Source organism: Neopelma chrysocephalum, unplaced genomic scaffold (assembly GCF_003984885.1).
Source record: "Neopelma chrysocephalum unplaced genomic scaffold, ASM398488v2 Primary Assembly neopelma1_69, whole genome shotgun sequence".
NCBI classification, from domain to species: domain Eukaryota; kingdom Metazoa; phylum Chordata; class Aves; order Passeriformes; family Pipridae; genus Neopelma; species Neopelma chrysocephalum.
The window spans coordinates 7,902,706-7,917,059 of record NW_020897729.1 but is presented as its reverse complement, the minus strand read 5'-3'; the positions used below and the strand labels follow the sequence as shown (position 1 = coordinate 7,917,059).

General features: G+C 46.2%; 2 protein-coding genes across 8 annotated transcripts in view; one reads left to right on the top strand and one right to left on the bottom strand.

The window, feature by feature from the left end:
* Window positions 1–7,921, bottom strand: part of PHC3 (polyhomeotic homolog 3) — a 30,804-nt gene extending 22,883 nt beyond the window's left edge. For 3 of the 6 annotated variants that reach the window (XR_003534614.1, XM_027685473.1, XM_027685474.1), the window contains exons 1-6: window positions 7,853–7,921; window positions 4,893–5,040; window positions 3,995–4,153; window positions 2,495–2,572; window positions 804–962; window positions 254–352 (exon numbers count right to left, since the gene is read on the bottom strand). Coding sequence is in view for 2 of the 6 variants with exons in the window: in XM_027685473.1 (XP_027541274.1) it covers window positions 254–352; window positions 804–962; window positions 2,495–2,572; window positions 3,995–4,153; window positions 4,893–5,018 (621 nt within the window). In the remaining 4 variants the exon portion in view is untranslated. The remainder of the gene's footprint in view (window positions 1–253; window positions 353–803; window positions 963–2,494; window positions 2,573–3,994; window positions 4,154–4,892; window positions 5,041–7,852) is intronic. The other 3 variants (XR_003534615.1, XR_003534616.1, XR_003534617.1) reach the window with 3 other exon arrangements.
* Window positions 7,922–9,786: 1,865 nt separating this feature from the next.
* PRKCI (protein kinase C iota) overlaps window positions 9,787–14,354 on the top strand; it is a 29,248-nt gene continuing 24,680 nt past the window's right edge. Inside the window, exon 1 of one of the 2 annotated variants that reach the window (XM_027685923.1) lies at window positions 9,787–9,830. Coding sequence is in view for 1 of the 2 variants with exons in the window: in XM_027685921.1 (XP_027541722.1) it covers window positions 13,124–13,239 (116 nt within the window). In the remaining variant the exon portion in view is untranslated. Of the gene's footprint in view, window positions 9,831–13,071; window positions 13,240–14,354 lie in introns of those variants that run through there. The other variant, XM_027685921.1, reaches the window with a different exon arrangement.

The window sequence follows — 14,354 nt, the reverse complement described above, 5'->3', positions numbered from 1 at the left end:
TGCAGATGGCATTTACTGCAACCCTACCCCTGTGAGTACAACTCAACCTTCAGCACACCTTTACAGATAAGGTGACCCACCTGAGTTACCCATGAGAGAGGAGAGGAACAGCTGAGTTTGGCAGGAGCCCTCCAGCAGCTCAGCTGCTCTAAGGTCTGGGGTGAGTCCTTTTTATAAGCACACAATATTTCCTTCCTTTTAAGTTTTGGCTCACTTTGCTGCACAGACCTTCCACAAGTTTACACAAGCTCACCTGAGTAGCTGCAGACTGACAGGAAGATGAGGAGGATGATGAGACAACAGGAATGTCAGACTGGACAGCAGCCACAGTGGTCGCAGGAGTAAAAATAAGCTGTTAAGCAAGAAAAAAATATATGCCAACAGACTGAAATTTTTAAAATCTGTAAAAGAAATGCAGCACCTCAAGGAGATACATAACTTACATGTACTGATGCACAGATTCTGAGATTCACTACTTTACTGTTAGATTAACTTACTTAAAGAACAATTTATCATGGTAGTTTTAAGTAAATAAAACTAAAGGAAAATAATTTAAAATATTTGTTATACATGTTGAGAAAAACCTTGGCAATTTATAAATACATCTATGATCTGTTTCACAAGAGGACATCCCCTCCAATATTACAAATGAGTGAAACAAAGACGAGAGAGCAGCCCAATATCTACTATAATAAAGAGAACTTCAATCTTCAAGTGTGTCAAAATGTTATTTAACATTTAAGAGCTGTGGAGACAACATGGTTGGACCTAAGCCAGTCTTAAGGACTGTAATCCAAACTTACCATCTGAGCTCGTAGGTACATTTGAGCCTGGCTTGCACTCAGGGTGGGAGAGGTGCTGCCCAGCAACATCGTCTGCTGGGTGATGCTGCTGCTGGTGGTGTTGGAGGTCTGAGAACGGCTTATTATCTGTGCAGGTGTGGGAGAGGTGGAGAGGTTAATCTAAGGAAACAAAAATATTGCCTCTGTCATGGAAATTCAGTCATCCTATGTATGGTCTAAAGCCAGAAAGCCTTTGACAAAAATGGCAGGGGCAGTTGAAACCTCTGAACTGTAAAGGTATCAAAAATATATTGAGCCAATCATCACAAAACTGAATTCTGGCAAGATTGTACATTTTGGTTCTTAAACTGCAAGAAACCACTTTGCAGTAAATAATAAGCAGTTACGAGTATAAACAATGATATTATGAAATCTGAAAAATACACCTCATAGAAATACACATTTACAGAAGAAGTAGCATGAGCCCACAATATTTTAACAAAAACACATGAATTTTAATATTGAAGCATTTTTAAATGTTTATATTATCTGCCTGGACTGGTATCTTTTGTTATGCTTGCTATGTAACCTGATCAGGATACTTCTTTGTGCCACCACATATGGACTTTAAATCCTCATTTTCCATATGCACATGAAAAATGAACTGAAGACTACAACTTTCTCTAATTTCATATTAAATGTTCCTCAACAACTGCTCTGTAGCATCTTCTCAAAAAAAAAAAAAAAGCTGTTGTGGTTTGGTTTTCTTTTTTCTTTTTCTTTTCTAACCAGTCTAACAGAGTTAAGTGCCCAGCTCTTTTTCATCACTTACTTAAAAGATTTCCTTGAAAAACCCCAGCCCAATTATTCTGTTAAACATCAGACATCTTTAAAGACTTTCCCTCCTAAATTTAATGAATGAATGATTTTACTTCTAACAGCTGTAAGCCAAGCCAAGCTATGAGAGCTTAAAAAAATATACAGTTAAATCACTGAAGCTATGCACTGGAGTCATGAACAGCTCGAGGGTGTGATTAATAAGCAGGATGTCTGCAGGACTAACAAATCCAACGCCAGACAACTGTAGAACTGTAAAGACTGTGCAAATTATATGTCTGAAGATGCCACTTAAAGAAATACAACATGAACTGAACACAGAGCTGCTCAAAACTGAAATCTGAGCACATGCCTAGGTTATGGGAAGTGAAAGTGTGAAAGAGATGCATGATAAAAGATGATAATCAATAAAAGAATGAATGCTATAAACATTTAATCAGTTTCATAAATATATGTTAGGGTTGACTTGGATTCTTTAGATTTGGTGCTCTTTAATCACTGATGCACAGTTATGATTTTAATCTACTGTAGTGCCCTCAATAAAGAAACTAATGTGGAAAATCCAATAAGAAATTGAGTAAGAGTATGAGAGCTCAGGGAGTGACTCCTGCAGGAGTCTGAACAATCACTGGTGCTTCTGGAGTGAGCAGCTGCCCCTCAGAGCACCAGGAGGGGTCTGGGACTGGGGAAGCCAACACTGGCCAGCAACAACAGCAGACAGCACCCAACACTTACTACAGAGTTGTTTACTGTGTCTGCAATACCGATTTTAACCATACAACTTTAAATCCTGAAGTATTTTCTGTTTTTCCCAGTAGCCATGTAACAACCAAGCAGGGTTGGGAATGGATGGAGGGCTGTGTTCAGTTACGTACCGAGGTCTGCGACATGCTTGACTGCTGAGTGACACTCCCAGGGGGGGAAGTACATTGCCTCCCACCTGACAGGCTTGCCTAAATAGCAAGAATATGTGTCAAATATTGAAATCAGAAAGGGTTTAAGTGTTGTTCATATTATTGCATAAACCACGAGAAACATCCCTCTCTACCTTTACCTTTTGTCTGAGTTAACAGTAAAAATAGTCTTCTCAGTGGAAATAGTTTTCAGCAAAGTGCACTCTGCACTATGGAATCCTATCTGCAAGGTGCTAAATTCCTTGAATTCCTACCCAATTTCAGGCATGAAATGAAGGTTCTTTCAGATCAAGACTTGAACAAAACCTATCAGAGGTAAAGTCTATCAAGCTGTTAATGATGGAGCTTACTGGTCAGCTCACTACCTATGACACTCAGAACTTAAAATGTGACATCATTGAAAACTGTCCTTGTTAAAACTCACATATTTTTACTACAATTAGACTCCTCAAAAAAATAAAACAAGCCTTACAAATGCTGTAAAGAACACCCTCATATTCTAGAATGGTAAATTATGTATGCATATCTAGAGTCTATGACAGCAGGCTGTTCCAGCCCTTCTGATGATACAGGGACAGGGATTTAGGTTTCTGCATGAACAGTCTGGTACCAAAACCTCTCAGCCTCCCCCAACCTGCTTTCCTTTGCTCTGTCTCAGTAACTGTATATCCACACACAAATCCATCACAACAAAAAAAGACAAATCAATATATTACCACAATCTAACGAAAAAGGTATAGAAGGAAAAGCCAGGAGCCAAAAAGAGTCAGTCCAGTTCTGACACCAAGCAGCCATTCCCCTGAGGTCTTTAACTCCATTTTAGCATTTCCATGTGTAAAATCGTTAACAACCACCTCTCTCTGCAAAATCATATTCTCAATCTAAGGTCAACTGAGGTCAAAGGAAATCTTGCCAATGCCTGAGTTCAAAATGGGTCTCCTCCAGTGCTCACTAATGTTAAAAGCTGTGTTTCAGAAATGAAATGTCATTTACCTCCTACATTTTCACACTCAGAGTTAAAATTGAATTTTGCTATTACTTATAATGCAGCCAGATGTGAGGCAAAACACACTAAGATGTTCATTATTTTTATTTGATTTTACTAGGATACAATGCTATTTATTGCTTTCCCCATCAACATTTAGAGAAAATCATGGGATGAAGATTGAAGTAGTTTATTTTTAATATTTATTTTATTACTGCTTGATGATTTACATGATGCATTATAATGCATGCAATAAAGCATGGAATGGTTGCCTACTGGAGCATCTATACCCCTAGACAAAACCCTCCAAACTGTTTGGAGGAAGATACAATTTAAAATAACAATGTCATCAGAACATAACAGTGAATTATGGTGAGGCTTTAAGCTCAGGCACTTAAGCTGTTATTACGTTTGACAACGACTGTAGCCCTGCTCTAGATAATACACCGTTCTTTGTCAGCAATCTTCACTCTCACCTGTGGAACAGTTGCCAGACTCTGAAATTGGGTACTGCTTAAGTGCTGCTGCTGCAGAGCAGCAGTCTGCAGCATTAGATGCTGCTGTTGGGCTGCATACATCTGCTGGAGGTACTGAGCAGCTGAGCTAGGAGGACGATGCAAGGCCTGCTGAATAACCTGTGATGAATCAGTAGGTAATTAATTACAATTACAAAGCACACACCATGCTGACATGATGTTGAAGTTTACCTTTACAAGGAGACACAACCAAATAAATTCTTTTCACACCAGTTTTGTAATACTGAACTTGCTCCACCACTGTTCTTGCTAAAGTCACAGAGCATTGTCAGCATCAATATATTCATGCTCTCAAGGACAGCCTGACAATACAGCATCATTCCCAACACAACATCCCAGCCTCTCAGCTGCTTGTCAACACATCCTACATCATGTTCTGCTTTTTGAGAGACCAGGGTAGTGTGTGAGAGACCCAATTATGAAACCCAACAGAATAGACTGTACAGAGTTCAAGGAGACCTAATTTCAAGAGAAGCAAGAAGGGGCTGGATCCCACACAGATACCTCTGGATCCCTGTAGTCAATGTTGCTCAAACAGCTTTATTTTGTAAAGGTTTATGTTAATAATCCAAACCCTTAGCACATGATAAACCAACCAAACTTTCTAGTGTAGCATTTCCCCCCTCCCTTATTTGGGAGTCAGGTCTGTACCCTGCACTATCCTTAAGTGGTCTGATATCCTTCAGTAGACAACATCTCTCTCCTGAAAACGATAAGTCAGCTATGCAGACAGACAACAGCAATTAAGACTGGAAAGTTAATCTTGTGTAAAGTATTGTGCAATGCCTGTACTGAGAGCTCTGTACAGGACAGGGGAGAACATCCCACAGCCCAGTACCTGGACAGCATGTCTGTCGGAGCCGCTGTAGACGGAGATCTGCGGGAGCGCTGTCCGGGAGGTGGAGGTGGTGGTGACAGTCGTTGTAGGTGCAGAACATGTTGTTGTGTTTGGTTCATTCTCCATCGCTCTGCAGCGCCTGTCCAGCCTGGCAGGACGGAGATAACAGTGATCACAAACAGAAGGCCAGCACACACTGGTGTTAAACACAAAAAAAAAATCAAAGTTTTGCTGAGATAAAATAACAGACAGTTTTCAAATGGATAAGATTTATAGAATCACAGAATGATTTGGGTTGGAAGAGACCTTAAAGATCATCTCACCCCACTTCCACTAGTCCAGGTTGCTCCAAGCCCTGTCCAACCTGGCTTTGGACACTTCCAGCGACAGGGCAGCCACAGCTTCTCTGGGCAGCCTGTGCCAGTCACCACCCTCAGAGGGAACAATTTCTTCCTAATACCTAATCTAAGTTTGTAGTATTTGCTATTGCTTGATGAAATTTACCGAGAAATGTGGTTATAATCTAAGATCCATCAAAAGTTGCTCAGGAATACATGCAAGATTTCCAGCCAGCTACAAAGGTGTACTGCCATATCCCTTTCCCTCACAGCCCAGCACTGAACTGCTGGTTGATCCTGGACAAGAAGCAAAACCTGTTTTTCATAAAAATCACTGGTGGTATGTTTGTTTGGAAAGAGAGGGAAAGGATATATTGAAAAATGCTTTTTACAGCAATACCTCACACAATGCAGCAAGTGTCAAGGAAGAAACTACCTATCTAATCACCTCAGATCATCCTCTCCAGCCTGATGAGAATTCCCTGTGCTGCAGAGTACAATCTCTCTCCCAAAATGTCATCTTCAAAACTGAAATGAATCACAAACCTCAATATATGAGGGGTGTTTACTTTGGCTTCTTTTTCAGTCTTAGTACTATAATTAACAGGAAACAGCATAGTAGCTGTTTATTGCTTTTAGAAGGATGTTAATAAAAGGGAGGGGGGGAAGATGTGTTTCCTTCTTACCATAAAGAAGGGCTCAGAGAAATCATCAGAGAGAGCTGCAATGTACTGGGGGAAAAAGCAGCTTTGCCAAGTGCTTAACAAACCACCCATTGGATGCTGCATCAAATGGGAACATAATTAGGAGTTTCAGCTCACACAGCTGGAAGCAGAACACTACAGGGCCAGGCTCCACCCTCACCTCCCAAAACACAACTACTCTGCGAGCAGAGCTGCACACGATGCTCCAGCTCCTGGGTACCTGCAAGAACTAAACTTTAACAGATATATGGTCACCTAAGGACCTCTTGCCCACCATCATATTGGATCCTTGCATACACTTTGCCATCAAACAAAATTCACGGCAACAAAGGATGCTTTATAAGTAGAGATTCCCTGCTATTAGAACTAAAGAAAAAGTATGATCTGCTGTTAAAAATTCAGATGTGCTGTGCATTATCGATGCCATTTGTCTGCCTACATCAGGGCACAAATTAACACACATGGGTAACCACTCCAACTGCAATAAAACCAGCAGCACTTCTAAAACCACTTTACATTAATTTCACATAATGAAAAGTACCTCAAAAAAAACAGTCCTGTCTCCTCCAGAGGACATTAAAAGCACTTCAAAATATTTACACCTACAACTTGTCTAGCTAGTTTTTGCAAAGTTATGCAACCAGTTAAATGAGCCTAAGAAAACAACACTGGATGTATCATTTCCTTCATTCTCAGCCACATTTTGGATGTGTTATAAGCAAGATGTGCAACATATCCCACTTGCTAACTATTCCATCACGAGTTCACCCCATGAGAGCTGTTAATCCTTTAGCTCAGAGAGTCTCATTTTCAAAAATAACGCTGTCACTGCTCAAGTTGTTCCCATAATGGATGTACAATGAAAACAGGAAAGAGCTCCTAAAATTTTGCCCAGCATCTCCTCCGACACCACACTTCAAGCAGGTATGAGATGCTAATTTGGAGTAAAATTAATCTTGTTTAATGATGAAGACCTTGCAATGATGCTCCCGAGCAACTTTTAAGTTAAAGAATCTCCGTAATGCAGAGTAAGTTTTAAAAAACACACTAAAGTGACTTTAAACCACCACTATGGATTTAAGCAAGCGCAAAATACAAAGCACAACAGAAAACTATATTGAAAATAAGTGTTTATTCAAGCAGTAACAGTACACGACGCCACATAACTTCAAATTACTGTGCATAAGGTAAATATTCAGTAGTTTTGTTGCTTTATATTTTTTTGTTGAAAGCAAACACCGTAAGTAAAAAAAATACCTGCTAGTCTATGCCAATAAGGTTAAATTACCTTCACAGTGCACACGAATATCACTGCTCATGTTTTACAAAGTTTTGGTAAACACCATGGTAATAACAAACATTGCTGACAATCCGCAACCATAACTGTTATCTAAAAATAGTCGGGGCTTTTTTTTTCTTTTTAATATATACAGTTTATTCTTATTCTTTCCATTCACAACCTCCCGCTACAACTCCAAGGGTACAAACCACAAAAAAAAAAACCCAAAAAACCGGAACATTTCCTCCAAGCCTAACCACCTACAGGCATTTTGGTATGTGGCAAAAGGCATTGAAAGAAATAATTAAATAACGGGGAAAAAAGGTAATAAAATGACAATAAAACAAATAACGAAGGTACGCTCTGTGGGAATACACCCCACGCCACGCCGTGAACCCTCCCAACGCTGAGGGGCCCCGCGGCCCCCTCGCCGGACGCCCCCGCGCCCGGACCCACCCTCAGCCCCCGCCTCGCCCAGCCCGGCCCCGCCGCCGCCCCCTCAGGGGAGGAAAGGTGGGCGGGAGGGGCCGGCCCGCCGCCGGGGCGCGGTCAGGGCGCGCGTTCCCCGCCCCCGCGGCCCGGACGGGGCCCCGCGGCTGCCGCTCGCCCGCGCCCCGCGCGTCCCGCCGGGACACTCGCCTGGGACGCGCCGCTCAAGGCGCCGCCGCCGCCGCCGCCATTTTCTCGCCTCCCTCACGGGGGAGGCGCCGCGCGCGCGCGGGGCGCGGCCGCCGCCGGGCACGTGACGGGACCCGCCGCCATGTTGGCGCTGCCCGCGAGGGGTCGGGGTTTTGGAAAACGCGGTATTCTCAACCAAAATAACCGACTCATTTCCGTGTATAACAAAATAGAGACTCTTTGAAGTGCCTCTTAATTTAGCAGCTGTTGCTTCGATGCTATCAGCAGCATGAGCCATCCAACTTTCCTTTTTGAGGCTCTGCTTGCTTCTTTCCACCCTTCCTGCCACCCATCAGCTCGAAGCACCGTGTGAATATGAGTTAAAACAGTATCTCTGGTCTCTCCTGCATCACTGATACATATGCACTTTCACAATACTTAGAGGGTTTGGATGTATTTGGATGCCTGTGAGAGGTGCCTTCAGGATAAATCCTGTGTAACCTCCCTTGCCCATCACCAGAGGCACTGTGGCAGCTGCGGTGGGTGATCCCGGAATGGACTTCTGGAATTCCATTTGGAATGGAAGTCCATTTGGCATGGACTGTGTAGGCAGGTGGTGGAGTCACTGTCCCTGGAGGTGTTTAAGGACAGACTGGACGTAGCCCTTGGTGCTCTGATCAAGTTGACACGGTGGACTCGATGATTGCAGAGGTCCTTTCCAACCTAACTGATCCTGTGATCCTCCTGAAGGGGATGGGGATGTGGGAGCCAGGCTGGGGGATGCCCCAGCAGCTGTGGGATCACCGTAAGACAGTGACCAGCTTCATAACAGTGCAGGGAGGTTGTGGTGAGGGGCCCAGTCTCCATCGCACCCACAGCTCTGCGTGTGGTGCTGTGTGATCATTCAGGTTACTGTCTGGGGAACAAAATCAGGCTCATTCCCCAGTGTGCAACAAGCCAATAATGACACACTCGAGAGCAACATGGATTATTTATTTCAGAGCTGCCCAAGCCCAGATGCTTGGTGGTATTCCACAAATCCAGCACACCCCACTGGACTTTCCACACTGTCATTTATACACAGAAGTTCAGAGTTAGTCACTTCCCAGGCACAGCCCCTCTATTAGAATCAAAGAATCCCAGGATGGCCTGGGTTGGAGGTAGCTTAAACCTCATCTCATTCCACCCCACTGCCATGGGCAGGGACACCTTCCACTAGACCAGGTTGCTCCAAGCCCCATCCAACCCAGCCTTGGACCTCCAGGGATGGGGCAACCTGTGCTAGTGCTTCCCCACCCTCACAGGGAAGAACTTCCTCCAAATACCCAATCTAAACCTGTCAGTTTGAAGCCATTCCCCCTTGTCCTGTCACTCCAGGCCCTTGTAAATAGTCTGTGTCTTCCTTGTAGGATCCCTTCAGGTACTGGGAAGCCGCAGTTAGGTCACCCTGGAGCCATCTCTTTCCCAGGCTAAACAATCCCAATTCTCTCAGCCTTTCCTTTTAGAAGAGGTGCTCCATCCCTCTGATCATCTTGGTGGCCTCCTCTGGACATTAGGATTCATTATTAATTTCTATACAAAGTACGTAATCCCAGCTAACTTCTACGCATGCTCCGGGGAAGGGTCTGCACCTGGCCAGGGTCTTTTTGACCTGTAGGCATGATTTTTGGAATTGCAATGAAGACAGTTCAGCTATAGTATACAGGGACCTTGAGTATTTTGCCAAGTTAGCACTGTATGCATAGACATCAACATCTTGATTTACTGCTTCTTTAAAGCTTGTTGCTTCCAGGATGTCCTTGACTAAGGGATGCATCTGCTGCCTGCCCCACTGATGAGTTCTCCTTTCTTGCTGATTAGGCTTGAAAGTACACAAAGATCTTACATCACAGAACATCCTGACTTCAGATAATTCTGACATATTCCACATTTTGCAACAAAGTGAGCATGGCTGCAGGGACAGGTACTGCAAGGTTCCTGTGGGAGGGGTAGAATTCAGGTATGTGTTGCTTGGGCCTGTGACAAATGAGCTTTAGTTTTTTCATGCTTTAGCTACAGTAGGAAAATGGAGGATGTGGCAGATGCTGCTTGGAGGGTGCTGCTGGGAGGTGAATCACAAAATGGTTTGGGTTGGAAGGGACCTTTAAGATCATCCAGTTCCAGCCCCCTGCCATGGGCAGGGACACCTTCCTGGTTCCCATGGTTAAGGTCAGAGAATTACCTGCTTGTAGTGCTTCTCCATATATGGAATACCTGCTGCTGAAGGACCTCAGCAGCTCCAGCCAGGGCACTGCTGGTGAACTATTAACTTCTCTGAGGAATGGGAAACAGCCTTTTATCCCTGTTAACCAAGCTTTTACTTCCTTCCTATATAACACTGCCTCGGAGCTTTCCCTGCTATGGGGAAGACCAACCCTCCCCCTAAATTAACCATGATTCATCAGAATTGAATTATGTCAATAATTCCAGTCTGAAATTAGCAGCTCCTGCATATTACCAGGCACAGATGAGCAAAGCCCAAACTCCATGAAGACAAGCAGTCACTCCACCTCGCAGACCCAAGTCAAATTTTACATGGGACATCTTGATAAACTCATCCCTCTTCATGAAATATATTTCTGTGATGAAGCAACGTCTTCTGTATCTTAGAATTATGCAACATTATTACACAGCCTTAGGTATACCGGTGTTTCCAAAGCTGTTGTATTCCCAAGGATACAGAAAGAGTGGCTCAGTGCAGTGACAAGGCAGAGAACTGCTACCTCAGACAGGAGTGCTGGTTCATGGCAGTTTAAATATTTTATACAGAACCACTTGTATGAATGAGAATGAAATGCTTGACCAACTGGTGATTGGACATTTAGCCTCAAGCTGCACCAGGAGAGGTTCAGGTTGGACATCAGGAAGAATTTCTTCATGGGAAGGGTTGTTAGACATTAGAAGAGGCTGCCCAGGGAGGTGGTGGAGATCCAGCAGGAAGTAGAAAACATGTTGGAAGTCTTGGTGCAAGACAAGGGTGAGTTCAGGTAAAGCAAGGTACTTCCTGTTGTACAAATAAGATGTAAGACTCTGTGGATGCTGGGTGGAGCAAATAACTTGCTTCTGGGGAACAAAAAACTGAACAAATCCCTGCAGGAAGGTCAGGTAGCAAAAAAAAAGCTGTACTTTGCAACCACAACTAAAGTAAAGAAAATAAGGCTCAAGTTGTTTTATCACAAACATGAGGAAGAGCCAAGTGTGTTGCTTTGGAAGTGCAGATCTCACCCAGCAGCCTGTAACAAAAAGCTGAACTCCAGGCTGCTCCAATACTGATTGGAGGGAGCAGTGGGAAAAAGGAATTGTTTTACTGTTACAGAAGAAAAAAAATGTTCTCATTTTCTTAGGACTGCCGGAAGCATCCCTCAGTTCAGGAAGTGTTGGGCAATAAATGTGTGTTGTCAAAAGTTATTGATGTTAAATAAGCAAAGCTGAGAGGAAATACTGCTTGCAGTGATAAGGTGGCTTATGATTAACAGCTTTAATCAAAATACCTTTTGTTAACCACCCTCTTTACCCTCTCAGTTAAAACAAATCCTTCATGTTACTTTTCTAAAAAAAGTATGTATGGGAATTAAAGCTTCACCTGAACTGACCATATTGTCTTGTGGGGAGTGCACACTGCGTGGAGTCTTGAGAATTCCCACAGAAAACACTTTGGTCAGTGGTAATTGTAAGAAATGCATTGCCATCATTTCTGAACAGCTCCTGCTGCCCATCAGCTCTGCACTGGCTGCTTTTGCCAGGGATTTGTGTTAACATCCAGAATTTTCTGTCACCTCTCAAATCAGATTGGGAGTAGCCACAACAGTGGAGGAGTCATGGTGTGAACTGATTGCAAAGGAGCTTAGTTAGATGTGTCCAATGCTTTTATTCCTGGCATTGGGATGGTAGTGATGGGTTTGGTTTCATGGAACAGCTCAGCTGGAGCCTGGCCCACAGATGGAGAGCTGCTTCCAGCCAGTACCTCTATGGGCATTTCTGGCTCTTTCAGCCTTAAAACAAGAACAACTGCAGAATGGTTTGGGTTGGAGCATTAAAGATCACCTCGTTCCAACCCCTGCCACGGGCAGGGACACTTTCCACTAGACCAGGATACTCAGAGCTCCATCCACCCTGGCCTTGAACACTTCCAGGGATGGGGCAGCCACAGCTTCTCTGGGCAACCTGTGCCAGGGGCTCACGTCCCTCACAGGGTAGAATCTTTTCCTAATATCTAATCTTAACTCTTTTTCAGTTTAAAGCCATTACTGTGTGTCCTGTCACTCCATCCCTTGTCCAAAGTCCCTCTCCAGCTCTTTTGGAGCCCCTTTAGGCACTTGAAAGGGCTCTCAGGTCTCCCTGGAGCCTTCTCTTCTCCAGGCTGAACATCCCCAGCTCTCCCAACCTGTCTCCAGAGCAGAGGGGCTCCAGCCCTCGAAGCATCTTCACGATCCTCCTCTGGACTCACTCCAGCAGCTCCACGACCTTCTCGTGTCCAGGATCCCGGAGCTGGAGGTAGCACTGCAGGTGGGATCTCCCCAGAGCAGAGGGGGAGAAACCCTCCCTCGCCTGCTGCCCACGCTGTGGGGATGAGCCCCGTCGGTACCTGGGTAAAACGAGTTTTCCTCCTTCGCTTCCGTCCCGGCGCTGAACATCCAACAAACACCCCACATCCTGCTGCGCTCCCGCCGCGCCGGCGCCGCGGCCCCGCCGTGCCCCGCGCTGGGCCGTACCAAGTGCCGGGGAGTTGTGTGTGGATCGCGGTGCCGCCTCCGCTCCGGGGGCCACGAAGGGAGCAGAGGGACCATCCAGCGGGTTCAGACCTGCCCGACTGGGAGCGGCGGCTGCGGCAGCCCCGCCACTGCGGCCCCGGTTACCTGCGTGCCGCCGCCCCCTCTCCCCCCTCCGCTCCAGCGTGGAACATCCCGCCTCAGAGGTGTGGAGTCCCGCCGGGGAGAGCCCACGCAGCTCGCGGGGGGGCACATACAGGGCGCTGTCACCCGCATCCCTGTGCGACAGAGCTGCCTTCCGGCTCCTCTCGGAGCGACTCCTCCGGAAAAATCCCACGCTCCCCTCCGGTGCCGCCCCGCGCGGTTCCGCGCTCCCCCCGCCCCGCTTCTCCTGCGCGCTGCCCTTCGCCCCCCTCCCGGCGCGTGGTGCCGCCCGGCGCGGGCGGGGCGCGCTGAGGCGCGGGGGTCGCGCAGCCGCCGCCGCCCCGGCCCCGCTCCCGGCCCTGGTCCCTCCCTCAGGATCCCCCGGCCCGGCCCGGGGGCGATGCCGACACAGCGGGACAGCACCGCCGGCAGCACCATGTCGGCTCCGGGCGGCCTCGGCGGCAGCCTCGGCGGGGACGGCGCCCACCAGGTCCGGGTGAAAGCCTACTACAAGGGGTGAGTGCGCCGCCGAGCCCCGCGGACGGGGGGGGAGCGGGGTCCGGGGCGGCCCCGTGGGGGTTCGGGGTGCCCGGCACGGGATCCCCCGGACACCCCCGGCTCCAGCCCTGGGTATCCCCTCACTGCAGGGGAGGAGGGAGAGAAGGTAGGATGAACCCTCTACGACCGTCCAGCCGTGTTTACATGGATTTCAAGTGCAGCGCTTGTGTCCGGAGGAGCCTCCCCTCCGTATGTTGGGGTCTCGGGGGAGCTGGATCCTCCCTCTTGCTGGGATGGCCTTCCCGATGAACAAGGATGTACCTGAGCAGCCTCTCTGCCCTGCTCACCCTGCTTCCCTTCATCCCCAGGCCCTGCTGGCAGGAACAACTGCATATTCCTTCATAATACACGCCAAAATTCATAATTCGTGCGTTCAGGGTCCAGCTTTGCTCTGTATTAGGTGATGCCCAGATCTAAAAAAAGAGGATGTTTGTATGAAAATCTGTTTCATAGGTTTTTAGGCTGTTTCCCAGGGACTGAGTGACTTCCAAGGGAGCCTATGAGTGGTAACTAAGATTATTATTATTATGTACCATCAATTATGCTTCTGCTGTTAAAAACAAACAAAGCAAAATACTAGAGGTCTGCAGAATGGAAATCTGAATTTTGTTGGCCTAATTCAGTGTCTCTCCAGCAATAACATATAGGGCAGAAGAAATGTTCTGTCTTGGGCTCATGGCCCCCTATTAAATAGTAACAGTTACAGGACTTAAAAAGTTTGAGTGCAAGGGTTGCCAGTGGTTCATTGAGCCATTAAGTCTGAGTGGAGGTGATCTAAGCAGCAAAAAATGTAGATTGCATTTTTGGATTAAGAGTGAACACATGACACTTGACAGCTTCCTTGCAGTTATCTGTGTTCAGCACAAGAAGGGGTGCATTACTTCTTCAGTATTTACTCTCTGCTGTCTCTGGCCCTATAATTTTAAGGAGAGGTATAGAAACCACACTGAGCATTTGGCATTTGCTGCTGTGCTTAGTTTTTGGCTTGTGTCTGATTTGGGGCTTTTCTTGCCAGAAGTCTGTAGAAGTTACTTTAGAGACTGGCACAGTCTGTGGCCTTAGAGAATGTGTGA